Source organism: Panthera onca, chromosome B1, assembly GCF_046562875.1.
Source record: "Panthera onca isolate mPanOnc1 chromosome B1, mPanOnc1 haplotype 2, whole genome shotgun sequence".
In the NCBI taxonomy this organism is placed as follows: Eukaryota; Metazoa; Chordata; class Mammalia; order Carnivora; family Felidae; genus Panthera; species Panthera onca.
Window position 1 is genome coordinate 173,548,121 of NC_138342.1, and position 24,504 is coordinate 173,572,624.

Here is a 24,504-nt window from a genome sequence, read left to right on the forward strand (position 1 = left end):
GAGTGACATATGAAATTCACGGTCCCAAGAAACACAGTGGTCCTTGAGGATACTGAGGGCATCACGAAAAGAGGAGTCAGAGGTTGGATATGGGGCTATTCAAAGCATCCTTAAATCTCTATGTCCCCTTGTTTCTCCATGTGTTCAGTAGAGATAATACACCCTTCCTTCTCTCTGTCCTTCACAGGAATGACCCGAGATAGGCGAAATTACCTGGACAAGTACAAAGCATTACATAAACGGAAGGAAATACTAAGCTCACACCGGGACTTTCTGTTTTAGCTTCTTTTCTGTTACATCCGAATGCACCTACTGTACCTGGGCTTTTTAACAGGTCGGTGCCTTCATTATTTTTTTCCTACAAACACAGTATGGATTTGCTCTTAGATTTCTTCTTACCTGATCAAGTCTCTACTTCTCATAGTTTAACACTAAGCATTGCCAGCTTATGAGGTGGCTATGTTGACTATGATGTCAAGGGACAGTGATGTAATAAATGACTGGGTGACACGGAAAGGAAAGACAATCATTTTGTTTTGGGAAACAGAGAAGCAACCAGCTTCAGGGCAGTTCCTTGCTTATCAGTTGTAGCAAATATTACTAAACCATGCATCCCGCTTTGAGCGATGCCCGGGGTAGGTCTTCCCTTCCTTCTCAACACAGGGGGCAGGTGCCCCCTGCCCACTGCCATAGCTTTCCTTTTAGGCGGGAGACTCAGGAATCCATATTGCAGCAGCAAAGAAGAAATGACATTTTCCTGCACGGGGCAGATGGGTTCCACCCTCAGCCCCTATGACATCTGGGTCTTGGGAGGCATGAGTGAAGCAAGGCAGATGGGGGCAACGGCAAGGGGCTGGGTGTCCTCTGCTGAAATCCTAATTTGCTTTTTGCCAGCCCAGCCCCCAAAGTCATCTCCACTCATTCATCTTGCGGGGACTTTGGAGGGCCAGGAGGCCACTGTTGTCATTGCCTTCTGAAGACGGTGGACCCCACAGCAGCCTGGGCTCAGCCCTGCTCCCCAACACAGCACGTAGACAAGGAGCAGGTGCCAACAGTGTGTTCCAATCGGGCTGGACCGGAGCTGTGTGCAGGCAGTTTCATGGTTAAAAGTCCTAGTAGTATAAAAAGAAATCAGATCAACGGTGGGCACACCTCTGATGCCTTCCTACTGGCCACCACTGCCTTCTTTTGGGTCACCCTAGTTTTGCTGGCAGAGTTTACCTTCCATGTGCTTGGGCTCCCTTCTCCCTTTGCTGACGAGCAGAGCTCTTTCCTTAATTAAGTCAACAAGCACTCATACGCAGAGGCAGCATCTCTTTTGGCAAGGGGACCTGTGCAGAACCAACCCCAGAAGCAAATGAGAATGTTTGTCAAGCCGTGATCAAGTAGCTGCGATTAATGAGCCAATGATTACCCGCCCCGGCAGATTGTTCCAAAAATGTTCTCGTTCCCAGGCCGGGACCACGAGACCTACTGGGTCAGAAGGTCTGCGTGACAGTTCACTTTGAGGGGGTGAGGCAATCCGAGATACTCAGGGCATAAAGCTTTCATTTGCAAAAGGAAATCCAAGAACAGGTGAATGCCAGCTAATCCATAGCCACGGATGCCACCTGATTCTTCATTTTCAAGGGTTGCCTACGTGTCTGGCTACCTGGGGATCAGCATTCTGAGCCATTTCCCTATAGGGACTGATATGAAATTCACATGTTTGATATGCTCTCTGGGCTCCGTGTAATTCCTGGAGATATAGCTATAATTCCTTCTCTTCTCTCTCTTCGACTCAAAAAAAAAAAAATTGTACACACGAGATCCTCTAATTATGATCTGTTTGGGGGATTTGGCTGGGATGGAGTTTGGCAACACATTTACTGAGGTTAAATGGAAGGCAAATCCCAACGAGACAAGACATTAAAACATTTGGGTGTAGTTTCGTATCCTCAGCATATCCAATCTAAACTGGGGAGCATTCACCCCTGCTAATTAGGGGGCAGAGGCACTGGGAGAAACAGGTAAGACTTTAGCGTTATAGGCAGCTCCAGGACTGAATCATGGTTCCTCACTGGCCTACAGCAAATTTTTAATCACTCTTAATGCTCAGCTTTTTACCTCTAAAATAGAAACGTGAAATTGGTATGAGGTTTAGAGATAATGGGGTACAAGATGCCCTGCCAATGCCCGGCGCACCAAAGAACCTAACAAAAAAGCCTTAAGAATATATTTATTTACCCAAACATCGCTGTCCACCATGGATGGATGATCCCAGGTAGGTAGTGAGAGTTCAAAGCCTTAATATTTTGGGGAGCGTTAGCATACACAAAATGATGACAGCAGAGTGGTCTTGGATGAGACACAAGTGAGGCAAGAGGAAGAAAACTGTGACAAGCAAAGTGCTCTCCTGAAATCCTTGCAGTAACTTGGGGAAATGTCTGAGTACAGACATCCGAGGTCTTTCTTAAGGCACGCAATTTGAACTGCAGAAGCAACTCAAATTTTGCCCATCCCATTATGTCAAGTTGATTCTTTGTGATGTTCAGAGAGTCTCACAGCAACTGCTTTTTATAACACATTTGAGAAAACATTTTGACCACTGTTACTCTGGGTAAATTCTTCAAACTACAAATAGAAGCAGTAAACATGTGAGTATAAATATGACAATCATTTGTTTAACTGTGACAATTTTGGAGAGTTTTTGGCATGCTCAAAGGTACAGAGATTTTTGTGGATGAGTAAAAAATAACTCAAGTATTGTTTATCCCACTTTGACTAAGTCTTGGGTGACATTATCGATTTCTTGTCAAATTGGCATGTTTATACTTAATATCATGTTATGGGAAAGGAAATAAATGTTAAAGTTTGCCTCCCTGGAGGGAGTGTGGTTGGTGAAGAGTGTAGCAGATAATTTATTTATGGATAGTTTCACATGAATACAATTGTCATGGCTTTTATCTGATGGCCGAAAGATTTTCTAGCTGCTTGTTTTGATTAGAAATGGCATTAATGCTGGCTTTCTGGTGATCCTTAGCTTTCTAAAATCCAACATTTAGGGGCACCTGGGTGACTCAGTCAGTTAAGCATTCAACTCTTGATGTGGGCTCAGGTCATGATCTCACGGTCATGAGATCGAACCCCATGGGGGCTGTGCAGAGCCTGCTTGGGATTCTCTCTCTCCTGTCTCTCTGCTCCTCCCCATCCCCTCCCTGCCCAAATAAAACCTAAAATTTAAATTTGTCTGGAAATGTTGTTTAAGAGAGCCATATTTTACGGAAACAAGACATTTACCATTCTTTTCCCGGGGATGCTGTTCCTGTAAAAGGGAGCCTGGGAAAAGTGGTTTTTAAAATTCAGATCCTGGACGAAACTCTTGTGAACAATGAAACTTATCTTTCCTATCATGGCAGAAGAGAAGTTTTGTTTGTTCAAGTCCTTTCTTGATGCTTACATCCATAATAGGACCCCCACATCTGGTAGAGCTGTTATGGGACATGCAGACAGGCCCAGAGTCTAAAAATCCAGCCAATATCTAATGCCAGAATCAAAGTTATAAGCACAAGGCATACATAGTGTGTGTATCTGGTCAGCAAGAGGACATTCTCCAGAAAGGGTTGAAAAGGCAAAATATTTTATGTCCCGGCACAACCAGCCACAAACTCAAATCCACATGCAAACATCCCCCCCCCCCCCCACCATGGCAGTGTGCAAAGGTATTAGCCTTCAAGGCGCACTTGAAGAAATTATCATTGTGTGCAAGGGAAGAAGAAAAGATCACAAGCTCCTACCTTTGCTGTGAAAGTTAAACAGGGGCTGCAATCTGCTTGGGAATTCTTAAGAGGAAATTACTCAAGTGGGGGGAAGAGGCCACAGAAATGGTCGACCAGTAGTTTTTAGACCACTGATTCTAGTCCAGAATTATTCTAAAAACGTAAGTCTTATTTTAAATTCTTACTGTGGCACGTGAAAAATATTTTAACTTTTGCATATCATGATCATCTTCATCTTTAGTAATATTCAGAGTTATGAAGGTTTACCAAAACTTGGAACACATAAAGCAAGTTCCCCCCATTCCTGTAGAAAGTGGGGATAGATGAAATGAACAGGTTCCTGGATCTTTTACCAGAAGCAATGGGCCTCTGTCAAAAACTATTTGCAAATTCCTCCTTTAGATGATTTTCTGGTGACCAGTCAGTCTCCTCTCAAGCTAAGCGTGTGTATCTTTCAAAGTTCAGGAAGGGTATCCCTGGATCATAAGGCTCATTCCACCAGGCTGCATGTGCATTCAGGACCTTGAACCTCATTCATTATGCGGTAGCGAAGCAGCTGAGAAAAAACGGAAGTCAGGATGTGCCTTTCAAGGTACTACAAGCTCTGGATTTTCATAATGGAGTTCTGGAAAAAGTAAGCCATTTGCCAAGAAAAGCCTTTCTAAGCCACATCAAAAAGGCTGCGCAGTAAGCTTGCAGCCTCTTAGCATGAAATCAGCACCCACTCCACCCCAACCTCTTGATCTTTAAGTAGGTTTCACAAGAAGCCTTCCTCGATTTGATCTTGGCATTGGCTACTGGAATTTTTTCTGTAGCAGTAAGTTGAAAAAACGGGCCCTCACCTCTACTGCCTCCTATCAGGAAAAGCCATCTTTTCCCCAACTATCCAGACCCGAGCATAGAGGATGTGCCTCCGTTAATTCCGAGGCAAAATGAGTGCCCCCTCCCCCTCATCTTTAGGGAATCAGGGGCAGCATCCAGTCAAACTGCTGCAAAAGGTAAACCTCACTGCCACGTTTCACCCAAGTTAAGCAACTGGATGGATCAGAAATAGTGGAGTTTAAAATGCACTCTCAAAAGAATGTGCCTGGATGTTGGCCTCCATCTTAAGGCTCTTCCTCTCCAGGCCCTCTCCTTGTAAATATCCAACGTGGCTGTCAGTAAGTTTAGCCTGAGAATAAAATCCCCCTCACTCCATCAAGAAATAGCTCCAAACTTAGAGTGTGTGCTCAAAATATTCGTGATGAAATCATAACCTTATATTTATAGTCTTTTGGATTGTGTATGACATTCTGTTTCCCATGGTGGTTTTCGTTTGCAAGGGCCAGACGTGGAAAGCGGCCTCAGAGGATGACCGCGAGAGCATTAGCCTCAAGGAAATGCTGTTTATCGTCATTTAGAGCTGGATGGTGGTGTGACATCCCCCTTCTTCCCTGAGCCTTACCCACTGCCCAAGGTCTCCTCCCCCACCCCGTTCCCACATGGTCCCTGGTCTGATGGTCCCGTCTTGTCATCCAGGAAGAGTGAACTGGCCTTCCGAGTAGGAAGTGGGGTGGGTGCCTAAGATCATCCCCCGCCCCCTGCCTTCCTTCTGACCTTTCCTGTCCTCTAGACTTCCTCCCCATTTTCACTGAGGGAGATGGTGTGGATCTTAATGGTTGGAACTTGGTGGTTCTCTCCATGGCTGGGGGTCGAGGGCCCCATACAGCAGCACACCTGCAAAAAGCTTTTACTTCTCACCCGGGCTGTGGTGCAGGCTGATTGGTCTTTGGACACTGTAATCCTGGCAGATTCACGGGGCATCGAAGAGAAAAATTTCCACTCACAGACCCCATCCGTCTTGGAGATCTTATAGAAGGTCTCTCCGGATCCCACTGGAATGCGCACCAGGTCCTTGTGTTGGCCCTCCAGGGCATGGCTGGGTGGGTGCAGGGTATAGCTCAGGGCGTGTTTGGAAGATTGCTTTCTGCGGAGACACTGGATTCTCAAGACATTCTGAAAGGCCTTTTTAAACTCTTGACTGGAGCATGGGTATATAATAGGGTTGATGCAGCTGTTTAGGTATCCGAGCCAAAACGCTATTTTAAAAACTGTTTCTGAGGGCTTGAAATCAGGGAAGAAAGACCCTAGAAGAAAACACACAGATTCATACACATTATTTGCAAGCCAACAGGCCAACTGGCCAGGGAAACAAGCAAATAAAAGCACACACATACTTCCGTATCGCTAAAATGTTTCAAATGATTCCAAATGCACTTGCGTTTCTCACTTGACCGGCTAGCCCCTCTGAATGTAGCCCTTTCGTAGTATCCTCGGAGACCCTTCTCACCTGGTTCACATGTGCAATACGTATTAAGGGAGCCGACCCATCGGGTGGGGATGCACCAGTTCTCGATGATGAAACATCACGTGATGGGGCGACGCAACTTTAAATAATAAGACGATGAAATTTAGGCTGAGTCGGCACATGCAAGTTGTTTTGACTGAATTTAAAAACAAGTTGGAATCCATTAAAATAATCCATATCGAAACGGGGATACCTAAATATGCCCTTTGTTCCTCGATGGGGTGTTATATAGACACAGCCTAAATAATTGCGAATCTCTTCTCTCCTGAGCAGGGGAGTTGTATGTTTTTTGTTTTTTTTTTTTAAGTTTATTTATTTTTGAGACAGAGAGAGACAGAGCATGAACGGGGGAGGGGCAGAGAGAGAGGGAGACACAGAATCGGAAGCAGGCTCCAGGCTCCAAGCCATCAGCCCAGAGCCCGACTCAGGGCTCGAACTCACCGACCACGAGATCGTGACCTTAGCTGAAGTCGGACGCTCAACCGACTGAGCCACCCAGGCGCCCTGGGAGTTGTATGTTTTAATGAGAATCCAGCATGCACAAAATACTGGCTATGCCAACTTTTGGCCAGTGGTTTTCTACCACGCTGAAATTATGCCGATTATTTTTGATGCTGCCTTTTGAGGCCTCCCTGCTCGACATGCTGTAATGGCTGCCAAACGCTTGTCAGTCACTTGACCTTCAGGGTCTTCCAAAGTACTCCATGTAAGCTAGCTTTCTGCCATTAATATATTTACTCTAACCGCATGCACTGCTTTCCTGCAACTGTTGCCCATTTTTTGTCCTCTTAAGTTGGGACCCGATGTCTCAAATGCTCCTTCCCATCCTCTTTACCTGTTCAAGTCTTATCCATTAATTTACACGGGAGGAACCAAGTTGCAGACCTCTTTACATCTTATACAGTAACGGTCACGTAGCTCTTGGTAGCACAGTGACAAAGCCATGGAGACTTAACGCATGAACAGTCTTAGGGGTTATCTTGTTTAATTTGTCAATTTTCAAATTTAAAAAATAATGATCGAAGAGGTTGTCACAAGCTTCATGGATAATCACTAACGTAGGGATGGGTAAAGGACTCACGGTGTTCTTTATTCTCTGCACAACCTTTTTTTTCTTTTGCTTCAGCCTAAGATCTTGATTTCCTGTCTCTCTTTTTCTCTCTGCTTGACAGACCCATCAGAGTCATGACAGACTACTGGGTGCACCGAAAATCCACTCTGGCAAACGTTGTCTTGAAATTTAGCAGCGGATCTCACAACTACAAGCAAAAAGTGAACTTAAATATTGCAGAACCGAAGAAGACAAAATGGGATGGTGGTTATGGGAGCATTTATTACCTCTGAAACTTTAGGACCTATGTTCCCTTATGGGATCTCAAAATATACTGGAATAACACGTCTCTTGGGAAAGAAGATGGTGTATGGGGAGTGAAGTTGGGGGAAGCGAAATTGGAGAGATGTGTTTTCAAGCTTCATTTGAGGGGTGGAGAAAGTGGCCATTGCCAACATGACTGGTGGTTTTGTGTGAATATGGTCAGTTCTAGAAAAAAAAAATCATCTTAACATTATGATGCCTATAGATTGTCCACTATTTCTTTCTAACAGTGCCAGTGACATGATTAAGTGAACACTCTTCACAAAGACATGTCTTGGCCTGGGCTTAATGAGGATGTACAAACAGGGCACACCTTGTCTGGGGATCTCACCATTCTGTAAATCAGGTAGGCAGGGGAGTGTATTTCTCTTATTTGAAAAATGTCAATAGCAAAGAAAAAAATATATGAATTGTGAATGTGAATGCTAATAAAGGGATTTGGGAACCCTGGAATCTCCCACAATCCTTTTGAGGTCACTATGCTCACAGAGCCCAGTTTTGCATTCATAAATCTCAATAAATCTCTTCCGTCCCTTGAACCTCCTTGAACTCCAGGCCTGGCGGACCCAGAGCTGAGCGCTTGGGCTTTGTCTATACTGGCCTTCTTGCTATGTCCACAATTTAAGAGGTAAATAATGGTCTGCCCTTTTATGTGCTCAAAACACCATCTCCCCCCTGCAGCTAGGGTATAGGGTGAGGCAGGGAGGTGGTTAAAATGCATTTACACCAAGATTGGAATGTCAGATGGTCTCCAGCTTTAATGTTCTGGACATATTGTCTTGGGTAATTTAAGTAAGTCTCGAGACGTTGGCTTTTCAGACTGATTGGGAGATTTTTCTGGACAAGAGGCCTTTCCATAAATGACCCCTTTTAATTTATTCCATTAAGTGTGTGACAGCACCTGGATGTATCTAAACCTAGCCTATCTGCCCATTCCCAATCTGACAATCCCACAGGAGCAGGTCGTGGGATCCACTTCTGCTGGCGATGTTCATCCTCCCTTGGGGGTGATTCTCTTTCAGCAGCTGCTGGCAGAAATTAGGAGAGGTACTCACAACTGCACTTCCTTCGGGAACTTTCCAAAAAGGTGAGAAAAGCCAGCATGGGGTGTTTCCCTCCTTATTCACATCCTTCAATCTCTTTTTGCCGTTCATTTTTCCTCCCCTAAGAAGGGCAGATTGTGCTGGGATCTGGCTTGGAAAACAGTTGCTGCTGCCCTGTGGGGTCCCTTCATCCAGCCATCCTTCTCTGTCCAAACCTTCCCACTCAGGCACTGTCTTCTTGGCAATCCCCACTATTTCTATCCCCAGCTTCCATTTCTTCTCAGATCCCTTTCTTCTTGATGATGACGATGCTTTTTAGGATGGGAAGGCTCCTGGATCGTGCTACTCCCTGTTTCCACCCACCATGGCGTGGGGCACCAGGGTCGAACCCACCGGTTGGGGGACCAACATCTCTGATCTGGGTGCCTCTGACCTGGGTACTTCTGACTAGACCATAAGCCCCATCTGAACCTGTGTTGCATCAGGGTTGTTTGCTCGGGGAGCTCTAGAACCCAGCATGGTGCTTGCATCTCGAAGGCCTCCTCCCAGTTACTACTGATTGAATGGCCGACCCCTGTCCTCTCCATGATTCTGCTTCCTGGATGTGGCCTGGCTTTCTTCTCTGCCTGACAGCTGTAGCCCTGTATTTCTCTTCTTGCTGGTGCTTTCCTTCTTCTGCTGCTCTTTTTTTCTTCCCCTTTTTCTGCCCAGCTTCTGTTCAACCCTCTGGTTTTCTCTGTAATAGGGTTTCACTATCGTTTTCTCCTTGCTGCATCATCTGGTATCTAACACTGTAGTTTTTCTCATCGGGCTTCCTAGGAAGAGCCAGAGTTTTGAGTTACCCACGTGAGCATAGGGGCTTCTATGTCTCTTGTCTCCATTGGTTTCTTGTGTTCCTCAGCACTCCCTGTCCAGACTCTGCTTCGAAGGGAGCAAACTGCTCCCAGCTTACTTCTCTGAACCCCTCCCCCTTCAGGTCAGGCCATCCCTTGCTTGTGCACCCGCCTGGGTAAAGTCTCGAGCTTTGGAAAAGCCTCGAGTCCCTAGGGACTCTTTCCCCATTCCACTGAGTTCCCTTCCACCATTTGGTCCTGCTACAGAATTTCTGACTCTTCTTTTGGGGACGCTCCGAACATCTTGGTCAACTGAAACTTGATCAGATGAGTTCATCCCCAAGCACCATTAACATCTGCACCCTTGAAGTGAATGTTCAGAATCCTCACCTCCACTGTCAAGGCCTCTGGATTTCAAGGGGAAATTGAAGCTGATGAATTCAAATGACACCATTTATGACTCGTCACTCAGTGTCCTCTCCATTGGGAACACGTCACCTTTCATTTCTGATCCAGGCTTCATCTGTAGGCTTATGATAGGGGACACTGGGAGCCATGGACATTAAGTCTTGGCCACTTCTACTCACATTTTAGGTGTTTTCTCTCAATGCCCCCAACACAAGAGAAAACCAACTTTTCTGCCAGTGTTGGTCTCCTTAATGAGTTTTCTGCCAGCGCAGCTCACTCTAAAAGGCGGTGAGGATACAAATGGTGTTCTCAAATTCCAACCCAGCACTGGTAATTAGAAGCTTCCTCTGCAGTTCAACTCTCTCAGAATCAGGGTGACTTGGTATGGAAGCAGAAAACTATGAGTCAGTCTTCTCAGTTCTTACCTCCCAGCTTCCATGCTTCATTTCACCCACCTGAAAACTTGACATTTACCTTAATGACCACTTTGAGAGACTCTGGGTTATGATAAGCCCTAATTAGCTGGAGTCACGGAATGCCAGAATGCGGAGACTGGCAGAAACGTAGAGCCTAGCCACCACTGCCTTCCTTCCTTAACAGATGAAGACGGTAAGGCCGAGGAGAGGAATGGTTCCCACAAAATCACCTGGCTCATTTGTGGTCCCGCCAGGCCCAGACCCAGACTCTGCTCTGCTTCACCCATTTCTGCTCCTGGTGTTGTGTGCCATTTAGCAACCCCACCATGGCACGGACGTGTTAACGGCAATTAGGTCCAGCTGTTGTCATAGGATATGATGACGACAGGTCTTTCAGAGATAATGAGACGCAAAGGGGAGGAGAGCAGCACCATCAATAATGACAGCATTTAAAAACCCGTAAAGTACTGTTCAGACACTGGAAAAAAGCACAGTGGGCGATGATCTTGGAACAGCCCATCTGCAGGGTATCACATTCTGAAACTTGGGGTTTAGATGACTCCAATTAAAAAAACTGTGGACTCCAAAAGAAGCAGCTAATGTTATGTGACCATGGGAGAAAATGACCCTCATTGTTTCTCCCCGTCCAACCAGTGGTCTCTCTGTGAGTGTGGTACCAGTCTAATGTGACTGGTATGCATCCAATGAACAGAGGAGAGATCTGAGCTGTCCTACAAAGAGGCGGCCAGCTCCCCAGACCAGGAAGTCCCGGTCCAAGCAACATTCAGGCCAGGTCGGTTGGCATCTTCTTACCAAGAAGCAAACTCTGCCCCATTGAACAAAATCCCAGCGAAAAGCTATAGGAATCAGAGGGTAAGCACAGGCCCAAGTTTCTTATCATCCCAGAATCTACCAGATGTCTCTGGGTTGGGCTCCCAGCTTGGCTGTCACAGTGACATGCCTGAGCCCTCCTGAGGTTCATCCAGGGACCACCTTTGAGCAGTCCTCAGCCAGACAGGCGTCTTTAGGTTATCCACCTAGAATGATGGTCAGAATATCTAACAATGCTGGCCATGAACCATGAGCTGGAACCCCAGGCTCTCAACTTAAGATTCATGGATAGGCCTCCCATGAAGTGAAATACAAGTCTGTGTATGTACGGAGACTCATTTTCCTGAGAAAAGAGGATTCAGCTTCCATTGGCTTCTCATTGTGGTCTCGGGGACACAAAAGTTGGCTAAGCCTGGCTCCCAGCTACTGAGAACCAGCAGTACCGCTGGCCGGTGTACCTCACTAAGCCCGTTCATCCTGATGACAGCATTAAGCTTACAAATGGGGCAAGACGATGTTAGTTCAACACCTCTTTAGAAGGACCTGCTTTTTTCTATTTAACTGAGCTCTTGGCTTGCGTGTGTTAGGGAAATGATATGGTTGCTCCTCTCAGAGAGTTAGTATGTTGAGTCTTTTCTGAACTTTCTGGCAGGAAGCTGGGGTAGCAGTCAAGCAGAGGAAGGCTGGAAGTGTGGCAGGGTGCAGTGAGTAGGGGAAAGATGCAAACGGCACGGAACAGAAGAAACCTGGGGCGCTACGGGGACTGCCCAGTGCGGAGGGCAGTGCTGGCCCTTTTCCCTTTCCCCAGGGACTGGGGTACGTTAGTCTCCGGTTTCTGTTGTCAAGAACCACTGTTTCTTCCAGCCCAGGCAAGAAAAGAGGTCACCTGGGGAGGCATTCTCTCATACCTCACAGTTCTGCAAGTGGGAGACACGTTTTTTAAAAAGTTAATTTATTTATTTTGAGAGAGAAAGCGTGAGGGGGGAGGGGCAGAGAGAGAGGGATTCTTTAGATCTGATGCTCAGGGCAGGCCTGATGGAGGTGAAATTTAACTTTTGTTCTAAAGGATGAGAAACAGCTGAGTGTTCTAGGCAGAGGGAAGAGTTGATGCAAAGGCCCTGCGGCAGAAAAGCACCCCGCATGTTCCAAGCATGGGGAGAAAGTCAGTGAATCCCAAGGAGAGGGAATCCCAAACAGGCTCCACAAGGTCAGCACAGAGCCCGATGCGGGGCTCGATTCCATGAACTGCGAGATCATGACCTGAGCCAAAAATGAGAGTTGGACGCTTAACCAAGTGAGCCACCCAGGCATCCCAATCGGGAGACACTCTTTATGAGACCCTTCTGGCTGGCCAAGTGTGGCTCTGCAGAATTAGGGATTTTACTCTGGAGGAGTCCAGGCTGCTCAAATCAAAGCTCTACAAAAGGCTTCTGTCACCAGTTGTCAAAGCCCCAACCAGCATTTCTCCTTTCAGAAAAGGGGACTGGGTCTTCCAGATCACCCGTGTTTGGCCCCAACCCCCGCAATAACTCGGGGGAGAAGAACTCGTGTCCAGCTGTGTCAGACCCTAAAGAGTACCTCGTGCGGTGTGTTTCCTTTTGAAATGAATCCATAATTCAAACGCTTCCAAAAGCCAGCAAGATTTTTTCCTCCTTTACTTCACAAAGCACAGCTTGACTTGGGAAAATGCTAGCAATTACGTCGTCTTGTTCTTTAACCGGTGGTTTCCTTAGAAGCGCTCTCCTTTCACGAACCAGTTTATTTCCCAAACGTTACCACGTTCGTTAGGGTCACCCTTGTTTCGGGTCTCTTGTCTGAAACGTCATCTCTCCACACAAGCTTCCTCCAACCACCCGGTCTGAAGAAGAGTAGTCCTCAGCCTGGCGTGGTCGCTTTCTTCCGTGGCGCGTGTCGTGGTTTGTACGTTCTCAAACATTTTTTTTTTTCCCTCGTGATGAGGACTCTTCAGATTTACTCTTAGCACCTTTCAAGTCTGCAATACAGTGTTATGAACTGTGGTCACATGCCGTACATCACAGCCTCTGACTTACTTGTGTTACAACTGGAAGCGTGGACATTTTGACCCCGTCCCACGTTAAGTTTTCTTTGATCGTCTTACCCTCCGGAGCGTGCTAGAGGCCCAGGCTGTTGTGCTTACTGTAGTGCCACTCCAGGGTCTGGCTCGGTGTCCGAAAGGAGGATGCGTACTTGACTCCTCCTCCTCCTCCTCTCTGCCTCTTACATTGCAACCGGTCCCCAAGCCTCACTGACGTTTGCCTTTGAAACACCTTTAAGACTTGCCTTTTCCCTCCACACCCGTCCCAGCACCCCTGCATTATGGAGGCAGAGCATGGGGCGTCTCTTCACTTCCAGCCTTGACCACTGTTAAGCCAACAGTGCCCGGTCATCACCCTGCAGCCTCGTCGGGACCAGGGACCAAGAAGGCGCGGATCGTTGTTTAAAGCTGGGTGAGTCACTCTCCCTTCCCAAGTCTCCGTTTCCACGTCTGTAAAATGAAAGGTTTGCACCAGGCCATCGTTGCCACCCCTGGCCCCCTATAAAAGCATTCAACGTCGAGGAAAACTGAAGTGGTCAAAAGTGAGATGCTATCTGTCTTTCTCTGGCTGACTTATTTCATTTAGCATAATACCCTCCAGTTCCATCCATGTTGCTGCAAATGGCCAGTCACTTGGTCAAGCGAGATCATTAAGGAACCCCATGAGGGATCGCTGGAAGGGAAGACGGCAGACTGGAAGGGAGGGAACCCAAGGTTTGGGGCTAGGTTTTGCGGAGGACATCCTAATGTCCTTCCTGGAGATTTGTGTCTCAGCTGGAGGAGAAGAAGGGCTGAGAGGAGACATCCAAGGGCTGTGGTCACGAGATACACCTGTTGCATGAGGGACACATGCAACACAGAGGCCCACTGACAGTCACACGGAGCAAGTATGGCATTTGCTCTTTGGCATGGAGCACAGCATGGTCAGCCTGCTGGCAGCTCCAGGGCCCCCATGCCCCTCGGTAATATGGGGGCTGCTGAGTGGCTATGATCCTGGTCGTCTCCAAGGGGATGGGACAGAAAGAGAAGCAACGGCTGGAAGCCACGAGGAAAAATTTTCACAAAAAACAAAAAGGAAGGGAGGAGTTCCAAAAGGCTCAGTAATACAGTTAAGGGAACCTCATAATGGTGAGATCTGTCAGGATGCGTGTTGTGAATTATCTTTGGGCCAATCACAAGATCAAATACAAGCTCATCACCTGTCACTCAAGGCCCTTCATCATTTGGTTTTCACCAGCCTTGCACAACCTCCTTACCCATTATTCATTCATGTAACAAATGATGCACTTAGCACCCTCAGTCAGACAGCCTTTTGTAGACATTGGAGCTAGAATGGTCAGGAAAATGCATAAGGTTCCTGTTCTTGGAGGTTACATCCTGTGAGTACTTCCAATAAATGCTCGTGAAATTGAATTGCAAATTTCCAACACCAAGGCTTTCTATTGGCCATGGCAGGCTGTTCACCGTAATTTGGTTAATCTATCCACGTGATGATGGCTCTCCCCTTCATTCTCCTGCTTCTCTCTCAGGACTGTCCCTCTCCCCTACCTCCATCCATCTGGAATCCATTCAGATGGTCTAACTTCAAAGCTGTGTTCAAACTCCAGCTCATTCATGAACCCTTCCGCATGGCAGTCTATCTTGTCTTTTCCCCCATTCCCCCTAATCCTTGGACCTCAGTGCTTTTCTCTATAGCACTCATCACCACCTTCTTTTTTAAAATAAAATTTATTGTCAAATTGATTTCCATACAACACCCAGGTCTCATCCCAACAGGTGCCCTCCTCTGTGCCCATCACCCACTTTCCCCTCTCCCCCACCCCCATCAACCCTCAGTTTGTTCTCAGTCCTTAAGAGCCTCTTATGGTTTGCCTCCCTCCCTCTCTGTGACTTTTTTCTCCCCTTCCCCTCTCCCCTGGTCTTCTGTTAAGTTTCTCAAGATCCACATGTGAATGAAAACATATGGTATCTGTCTTTCTCTGCCTAACTTATTTCATTTAGCATAATACCCTCCAGTTCCATCCATGTTGCTGCAAATGGCCAGATTTCATTCTTTCTCATTGCCAAGTAGTATTCCATTGTATATGTAAACCACATCTTTATCCATTCATCAGTTGATGGACATTTAGGTTCTTTCCATAATTTGGCTATTGTTGAGAGTGCTGCTATAAACATTGGGGTGCATGTCCCCCTGTGCATCAGCACTCCTGGATCCCTGGGGTAAATTCCTAGCAGTGCTTTGCTGGGTCATAGGGTAGATCTATTTTTAGTTTTTTGAGGAACCTCCACACTGTTTTCCAGAGCGGCTGCACCAGTGTGCATTCCCACCAACCGTGCGAGAGGGTTCCCGGTTCTCCACATCCTCGCCAGCCTCTATAGTCTCCTGATTTGTTCATTTTAGCCACTTTGACCGCTGACTCATTTCTATACTTATTTCTTTCCTCCCAGCTTTTCTTGAATACAAACTCCCTGAGGGGCAGAAGTTCCTGTCTTTCCATTTCGCTGCTGTTTCCTCAACACCTCTGACAGTTTATGGCATACGGTAAGCCATGATAAACACCAGTGAACGAGTGACATGTTCAATCCTTACGGTTCTAGTCTCTCTAAAGACACACACGGCTTCTTGTCCCTTACATCTCCCTCAGTGATGAACACAGTTCTCAGTAAATGTTTGCTGCATTAGGGGCTGACACTTGTTGATGGGAGAAAATGGCATTTTGAATCAAACTCCGGCTTCAATTGCTCACAGCTGGAAACATATGCTTATGTGGAGAAAGCGGGCGTCTTAACTCGCATTCCAACACTTTATCTTCCCCATCTGTGAGGCGCTCATATTTACATAAAAACAAAACCATTCTACAAATAATTTTGTACAGCTAAGTCCCAGGCACTTCATGAAATTATTACTTCCAGTACTTATAAAGATATTTTATGGGGTCTTGTAGGCAACGTCGAAGCCTCTAATTACGACAGCAGCCTCTCATATTCGTAGGATGCAAATCCAAGGCCAAACACCACAAATCCGACACGGTGACATGAACGACCCAAATCGGTCACCCAGGGAGGAAGCACGGGAGTTTCTCAGCACGATGTCCCTTCACATTCAGCTTAAAGGCTCAGGCAGGTTTCATCCGGAGTCTTGCCAGAAAGGACACGGGTGAGTTGGCTGGTGCTTTTGTAGTAAGAGGTAAACAGGCGAGCAGGCAGATGGACTTTGGGTTCTGGACTGCCTGTAAAGAGGCCAAATCTGAGTTCTCCGGATAATTCCCTACTTGGAAATGACACACCAGGTCCTCTCACCAGGTCACCCAGAGGGATGTGCCCTGATACTATGGCCATCCTCCAGGAATATCATCTAGCTCTGTCTAAGGCAGAATCTGAAGAATACTTTGATCTCTATTCCCAGCTCTGGCATCCCCTCCACCCCTGCCCAAGGTAAGCCAGGGATCAGGGTTGGGGGGGGGGTGCTGTGGACCCCTGCCACCTCTCCCCAGTCCTAGGCTCAAGCTGGACCAGACCAGCTGAGTGCCTCACTTCCACCAAAAACAGGGGGTATTCGAACTGACATAACATACATGCATAGGCATTTTAATAGCTTGTTTTCAAAATACACAGTGTCTTTTGGGAAGCTATAATATGGCTTCTAAATACAGCTGGGCAAACCAATTTTAAAATGCAAAAGGGATTGGGAACTTTTTCTCTTCAATTTGAAAAGGCAATAGGGGGCGCCTGGGTGGCCCAGTCGGTTAAGTGTCTGACTCTCGGTTTTGGCTCAGGTCATGATCTTGGGTCATGAGTTTGAGCCCCGCAAGGGGCTCCGTGCTGACAGCACGGGGCCTGCTTGCGATTCTCTGTCCCCACCGTCTCTCTGCCCCTTACATCTCCTCTGTTTGAGGAACCTCAGAGAGAGAACCTGTTTGAGGAACCTCAGAGAACCTTCCCTGCCTGCTATCTCTCAAAATAAATAAATAAGCTTAAAAAAATAAAAAATAAAAAGGCAATAGAGTATGGCACTGTTTTAATTACAGACATCTTTGAAACAAAGAACTGACCATGCTTCTGTCTTTCATAATAGATGCAATATTGAGAAATCTCAGTTTTGCTGGCAGTGGACAACCTCACTCTTTTCAAACTTAGGCAAACCTTCTGTAGTCGCAACTGAGAACCGTCTCATATTCAAACAGGGGAGGAAGCCATCGGGGAAGCTCGTCCATTTCCATGGTTTCGATTTCCTTCTTTGCCTAGACGACTGTCAAACCTCTATCCTAGGGCATATCTGGCTCCTGACCTCCAGTTCTGCATATACAACTATTACTGGACATCTTTCCTGATGTTTCCAAACAATTTCATCCTTAACATAACCAAACGGAACTCACTGTCTCTCACAAAACCTGCTGTTCCTTCTCTCCTCCATCCATCCTCAGTAGATGGCACCCTTTCCCCTGAGCTGTCCCAGCTGGAAACCCACTATCACCCTCAACCTTTCAGTCTCCCACTCCTCTGTGACATCCCTCAATCTCCCAGTCCAGACTGCTGAAACTTCTTTCTCCTTGTCGCCATCCATCCTAGTCCAGGCCACCATCATCTCCAGCTAGGACCATCTGTTCGGCTCACTAATTTCCAGCCTTACCTCCTTCCAACCTACTGTCTACACTGTAGCCGGAGAGATTCTAGGAAAGCAAACTTGATCATCTCTTCCTTGATCAAATCATTTCAATGACTCTCCACTGAATTCAAGATCAAGTTCAAATTCTGTACTAGCACTTATGAAGTCCACAGGTTTGGGAGACTTTGCTAGATAACTAGTTAGTAGAGATGGTAATCCAAGTGCCCAAAGACTCTAGTTAGTATTACAGAGAAGTAGAAAATTATAACCAACAGGAGTTGAACGTCTGCATAACTGTTAACCGACTGATACGGTATCTTTAGTTCATTAGGATGTGGTTTGGGGTCACAGTGGTTGACGTATCATAGTTTAATCCTAAGAAATAAATATGTGGCAACCAGAAGAAACCATGTCCACTAAAAAGTCTTCCTAAGGCCAGAGAAGAGAAACCACTCATGAATTTCTAACTGTCCCAGTGGTCGTGATGACGGTGGTTCGGAAAGTTCTGCAAAATTCCAGAGTCAGGAATAAAGATGCTTGAAAAATAAACAAGGAAAATGGTGAAAAAGAGCCAAAGATAGGGGCAAGTGTATTTGGGGCAGCCCGAAAAGAACCAATCCTTGCTGTGTGTTGTGATGTTCCGTTACCAAAAACAGTGCCATTTCTAGGGAAAGGCTGCTCCCAGCTGTCGTGATTCCCCTCTGAAATGCCCACGCTGTATTTGCTCAGATTAGGTGATTAATTCAGAACACATCTGATAAGTAAAAAACAATAATTTCTGGATGTGCTGCTTGGACCCAGAGCCTTCCTGAGCACCTCCAGCACAGCCGGGCTCATTCCCTGGGCAAGCGTTAGAGCCACAGGACTTTTACCTGGCTGTGGTTGTCAATTTGTCTTTCATCCATAGACAAATTTTCACAGGAAGAGAAGAAAGCTCCCGTAGTTTGTCAAAATGAAACTAATGATACTTGGGGGGCGGGGCGCCTGGGTGGCTAAGTGGGTGAAGCATCTGACTCTTGGTTTCGGCTCCGGTCGTGATCTCACCGTTCATGAGTTCGAGCCCCGTGTTGGGCTCTGCGCTGACAGCGCGGAGCCAGCTTGGGATTCTCTCTCCTCCTCTCTCTGCCCCTCCCCTGCACGCGCTGTCACTCTCTCTCAAAAAAATAAATAAACTGTAAAAAAGAGAAAATAATGACCCTCACTGTTTTTGCATATTCCAATTTGATTCTGGTGAGGCAGAGGTTAGCTCCACGTTGTGCCTCAAGAGAGGTATCAGTGTTAGCGAGTGGATGGCACAGAAACATGTTTGAACCTGGAGGCTCCGGCAGGCTTCCATTTTCCTAGGTTTTTTTTTTTTTTTTTCCCATAAGACTCACATTTATCTAGGAATTTCTAAAGAGGGAGGCCGCTAGGGGCAGGGAGGCCAACTAGGAGACCAGGACATTGGTCTGGCTTCGACTTCTGACCAATGGCTAGAAGCTGGAGGAAGGCAGATTCGGGCTTTCCTGGAAGTTGTTCTTCCCATCAATGGAAGCATTCTGGAATACCCATCCCTGAGGTGTCATACTGGGGATTCAAGCATCATAAAACATCCTCTGAAGATATTCCTTAAGGTACATTCTAACCCTGAAGTTTTAAAACTTGCGAAGAAAGCCAACACCACTGGGGAAGGAAAGTTGGTTGTTCTGAACGTCTTGCTTCCTTTCCAATGTGGCAGTAAAGACATTGTGCACCAGAAGCATTTTACGAGGTACACACATATAAGGTTATGGACACGTCACTGGATCTGACAAATGATTTGCTTAGCATGACTTACATTTTTCTGTGAGTGGGACTAATCTACCTACGTTTCAAGAATTCCTAAATTTTATTCACTAGCTACTTGGGATCCAATATACACATTCTGATCTAAATTGTTGTTGAAGTCATTTGTAGCCACCTCCTGTAAACTCTCGAGGCCCCAAAAGCCAACCTGACATCTGGGCTACAAATGGATAAGGACGCAGAAAGGGTAAGACACTTGCTCAGGGTTGCAGCACTGGTGAGTGGGAGGACTAGACTAATAACTCTGGTCTTCACTTCAGAATCTTTCCATTATTAATCCATTAAAATTTTTCATTGCAAGAGTAGACATATGTCCAATTACTTGGGAGCACTCCGAGAACTGCCTCCAAAAAATATGGACCCTTTCTTTTTTTTTTTAATTTTTAAAATGTTTTATTTACTTTTGAGACAGAGAGAGACAGAGTATGAGCAGGGGAGGGGCAGAGAGAGAGGCAGACACAGAATCCGAAGCAGGCTCCAGGCTCTGAGCTGTCAGCACAGAGCCCAACACGGGGTTCGAACCCATGAACCGTGAGATCATGACCTGAGTCCAAGCTGGATGCTTAACCAACTGAGCCACCCAGGCCCTCCAAAAATATGGACACTTTCAAAATTAATATCTCGGTAGCTAGCATTTGGATATCAAGTGTATACTTTGAGGTCCTTGTTCACTTTTTGAGCTCATGACCCACATATGCATTTCTACTTAGATATCTACAGGAGCTTTGATATTAATGTATGTACAATGACACTCTCTAATCTGCTTGTCTTCTAGCATTCCCTATCTCTAAAAATGATTATTAACATTCACTCACTTGTTTGTGACAAAAACTTGGTCCCAGTACCTTGTTCTTGATATCTCCAGTAGATTATACCACCTAATGTCATCCAAGCCTTTCCACATCTCTCTATATCCACTGTCATGGCCTAATCTGTCACCTGTAGGATCCCTGTCATTGGTCTCCTGCATGCATGCATAATCCTCTCTTTTCTTTAGGATGATCTTTATGAAATGCAACTCCAATTCGGTGACATCTCTGCTTATATGTCTCAAATACTTCCCAGTGCTCTTAGATAAAATCCAAAAGCACTAACATGATTCATCAAGTCAAATGTTCTGGTCTTCCTTCCCTCTTCTGTCCTGTCTTGCATACCTTCCTTGACTCCTCCTCTGATCACTCTGATCTTCTCTGGATTCATGGAATGCTTCTCTGCCCCGGGACCTTTGCACTTCCTGTTCTCTTTGCATGGAATATTATCTCCATTTCTATCCCCTTTGCAGTGCTAATTCCTCTTCATCCTTTAGGTCTTTGCCTAAATCCCAGTTCTTCAGGAAAACTATCTGTGATCTCCTTCTGTACATTCGCATACCCCAGATTACAGGCTAAGAGAAGTTCTCTTGTTAAATGCTACCAAAGCATCCTACGTTTTTCATTCATTGTACCTGTCACACTTATTTTTGTAAGATTACATGTGTATTGATTTGCTTAATGTCTTTCCCTATACATATAACTTTCATCAAGATAGGAATTGTACTTGGTGCATTGTAGGTGCTTAGTAAATATCTGTTCATGAATAAAATTGACATTCATCGAACACTTATTATATGCCAGACATCATGCAAGTTATTTCCCAAACATTATCCCATTTAATTCCCCTGTACAGCCCTATGTGAATACATTATCAACCTCATTTTACAGATGAAGAAACTGAGGCTCAAGGAGTTTAACTGACAACTAAAGGAAATGTCTGGGCTCAGATTCAAATCCAGGCTTGTCTGATGCCAAAGCTCATGCTTTTAACCCTCAGATTATGCTGCCTTAAGAGTCAGTCTGTGTTTTACTGGCTTTATAGTGAAATTAGTGCACAGTGTTACAGTACTCAAAGTTCAGTACAAAAACAATCATCTGAGTGGCAAAGAAAATTAATCACACATTTCATGTACTATTTTTCAGAAAGCAGAGACATGTAGAACTCAAGTGATTAAAATAGAAATCCATTCTTGAGTGTTAAGAATTTTGTTTGTTCAGGATAGACATGGTTGGCCATGTGAAAAACCACGAACACTATATTCTGTCAGAACTTTTTGATAAAACTCTATTAATAAAGTTTGCTTAAAAACAATCAGGTAAGATTAGGTCAGAAGGTGGGCCTGACCACTTGTAAAGAAACACCAGACAAAGTCCAGCCTACAAGGAGAACTGAGATCCGCAATCCTTCAACACGGAGTATAAAGGGAAAGCGAAGGACAGGAGATGGAAATAGTCACCATCTATCTTGCTGCATAAAATTACTGATTCCTGCCACAGGCTTTTGCCACTCTGTGTTCCCTGGGAAAGAAATCCTGGCAGTTCACTTACAAGTCCACTGCTGAGAGCAAGTTTCTTCCCTTGCCTGTGCCTCGGTTCCCACATACTTGTGGGCATGGTGTTGGGTTGTAAGCATTCATTGCATCTGAGCTCTATCTTCTTCCATTGTACCAGCTCTGCATCTTTCAGAGTATCCTGGTTATTCATTGTGTCTTCACCTGGTCTATTTTTAACCTGCAGGGAGACTTCTCAAGGTCAGAAACCAGCTGTTCTGAGTATCTGTGATGGGTCTATCTTCCTAGTGAGATGTGCCTGGACTTCCTGTTCTGGCTCTAAGGCTCAGGCCACCTTGAGCCCTCCTTGATAGCCTGTGGACTCCATTATCTTCTTAAACCATGACCAGCCAGGCTGCTCTGAGATCCCCAAGTACTTTGAGTACCTTATTCAGTGTACTGGGGAAAAGGTACATTCCCATTGACATAGGTTCACGTTTCTTGGATAGCCTGTTGTCCAATAATACTTAATTTTGGTTACAAAAAAGAAAGGTAATTTTGTTCACCCGAAGGTTTTCTTGGACCAGCTTGAGTCCTATTAGGCAAACGATAGGTGCCTGTCCAAGGTGTGCTGTGTCCAGACCGGAGCTAGGGCCACGTATTAATTACCGCATTTCTCTTTGGCACTCTTCCCCCGTGAAGGGACATCTGGCCTTTCTACCACACCAGGCCCTTCTGTTTCCTGCTTTTGTCTGTTGTAGATGAAAAGGCTCCTAGGAGTTAGATATGGTTTGATTTTGTTTTTTAAGGTTTTAAGGCTTTTAAAGTTTCCCGAGCTCATAATACCTACCAGAGTTCTTCAGAACACCATGAAGGGGATGGTGGTGATTTTAGGAGTAATGACTAGAATAGCAGATGAAATTTACTGAGCACGTTCGAGTTTCTGGCTTCATATTAAGTGCATGACCTCGTGCTTTGCCTTATCACACCCTGTAAGGTGTATACTGTTTCTCCCCAGTGTACAGACGAGGAAACTGGAACTTAGGGAGTTTAATGAGTTGCCAAAGAACCATCAGCCAGTGAAGCTGAGTTCTAACCCAACTCTGCGGGGCTCCGGATCCTGCACGGCACCCCCGAATACCGAACTTGCTGTAAATCTGCACTGCCCGCTGTCTGGCTTCTCTGCGGCTAAGCAGTACTCAGTGTTTACCACTGAATTCCCACAGGCAAAATGAGATCTTGGTGTAGACACCAAAAATGAAGCAGTATTGAATCCATTATTAAGAAATTTCTAGAAACTTCTTAACATAAACATTTATATTCACTTTCTTTTTCGAATTAGTTTATCTGTGTTTAGACACTAAAATAGTTTGAGAAAGATCATAGTGGGGCACCGGGGTGGCTCAGTCAGTTGAACGTCCGACATCAGCTCAGGTCATGTCCTCACAGTTCATGAGTTCGAGCCCCACGTCGGACTCTGCGGACAGCTCAGAGCCTGGAGCCTGCTTCGGATTCTGTGTCTCCCTCGCTCTCTGCCCCTCCCCTGCTCATGCTTTTTTTCCTCTCTCTCTCTCTCTCAAAATAAACATTAAAAGTATTTTTTTAATAATAAAAAAGAAAAAAAAAGAAACATCATAGCAAGTATGTTAAAAAAATATTGTGTAAAAAAAATTGTAAAACTGGGGTGCCTGGGTGGCTCAGTCGGGTAAGCGTCCGACTCTTGGTTTTGGCTCAGGTCGTGATCTCACAGCTTCGTGTGTTCGGTCCCGCATCAGGCTCTGTGCCGGCAATGCAGAGCCTGCTCGGGATTCTCTCTCCGTCTCCTGCTGCCCCAACCCCCCTCATGCTGGCTCTTCCTCAAAATACATAAATAAACTTAAAAAAAATTTCAACAATGCTACAACTAACACACGCTCAGTGTGCACGGTCTGTACCATTCCTAATCACGGTGCCCACGTACACGCGTGTGAACGTGCACACACGTGAAACAAAAGTCAAACTGTTATGCTATGATCTAGAAATAAGAACACACTTTAAACAACTGGGACTGTATTTATAGCACACGCTTTTGTGACCATACTTTTTCCACTTACTATATCATGAACATTTTTCTACTTTATTTTTACCCCAGAACGCTATTTTTCACGGCATCGTAAAGTATTTCATCATGTAAATATCATAAAACTTATTTGTCTACTCTTCCTAATTTGAAGTTTTGGTCTTTCCAAGTTTTCTCTATATAAATAACTATAAAACACATGCGTGGGTAGGTTTGTAAGGCACATTACGGAGGATTTTCTCAAGACAAATTTCTAGAAAAAGAAATCTGGGTCATATGATAAGAAATTTTTGTATGTTTTTTTGATACATACAGACTTAGTTCTCTCTGGGGAAGAGATGTCTTTTTGCTCTTGTGCCCCTAATAAAAAAAATAATGGCGGGGCGCCTGGGTGGCTCAGTCGGTTGAGAATCCGACTTTGGCTCAGGTCATGATCTCACAGCTTCTGAGTTCGAACCCCGTGTCAGGCTCTGTGCTGACAGCTCAGAGCCTGGAGCCTGCTTCGGATTCTGTGTCCCTCTCTCACTCTGCCCCTCCCTCACTCATGCTCTGTCTCTCTCAAGAATAAATAAAAAACATTAAAAATTTTTTTAAAAATAATGGGGCGCCTGGGTGGCACAGTCGGTTAAGCGTCCGACTTCAGCCA

General features: G+C 45.6%; 1 protein-coding gene across 7 annotated transcripts in view; it reads right to left on the reverse strand.

The window, feature by feature from the left end:
- Positions 1-512: 512 nt before the first annotated feature.
- ADRA1A (adrenoceptor alpha 1A) overlaps positions 513-24,504 on the reverse strand; it is a 109,230-nt gene continuing 85,238 nt past the window's right edge. For 2 of the 7 annotated variants that reach the window (XM_078445430.2, XM_060653204.3), the window contains one exon: positions 1,800-5,884. In XM_078445430.2, the coding sequence (XP_078301556.1) occupies positions 5,367-5,884 (518 nt within the window). In that variant the 3' untranslated portion in view covers positions 1,800-5,366. Of the gene's footprint in view, positions 1,113-1,221; positions 1,332-1,799; positions 5,885-24,504 lie in introns of those variants that run through there. The other 5 variants (XR_009615932.3, XM_060653203.3, XM_060653205.3 and 2 more) reach the window with 5 other exon arrangements.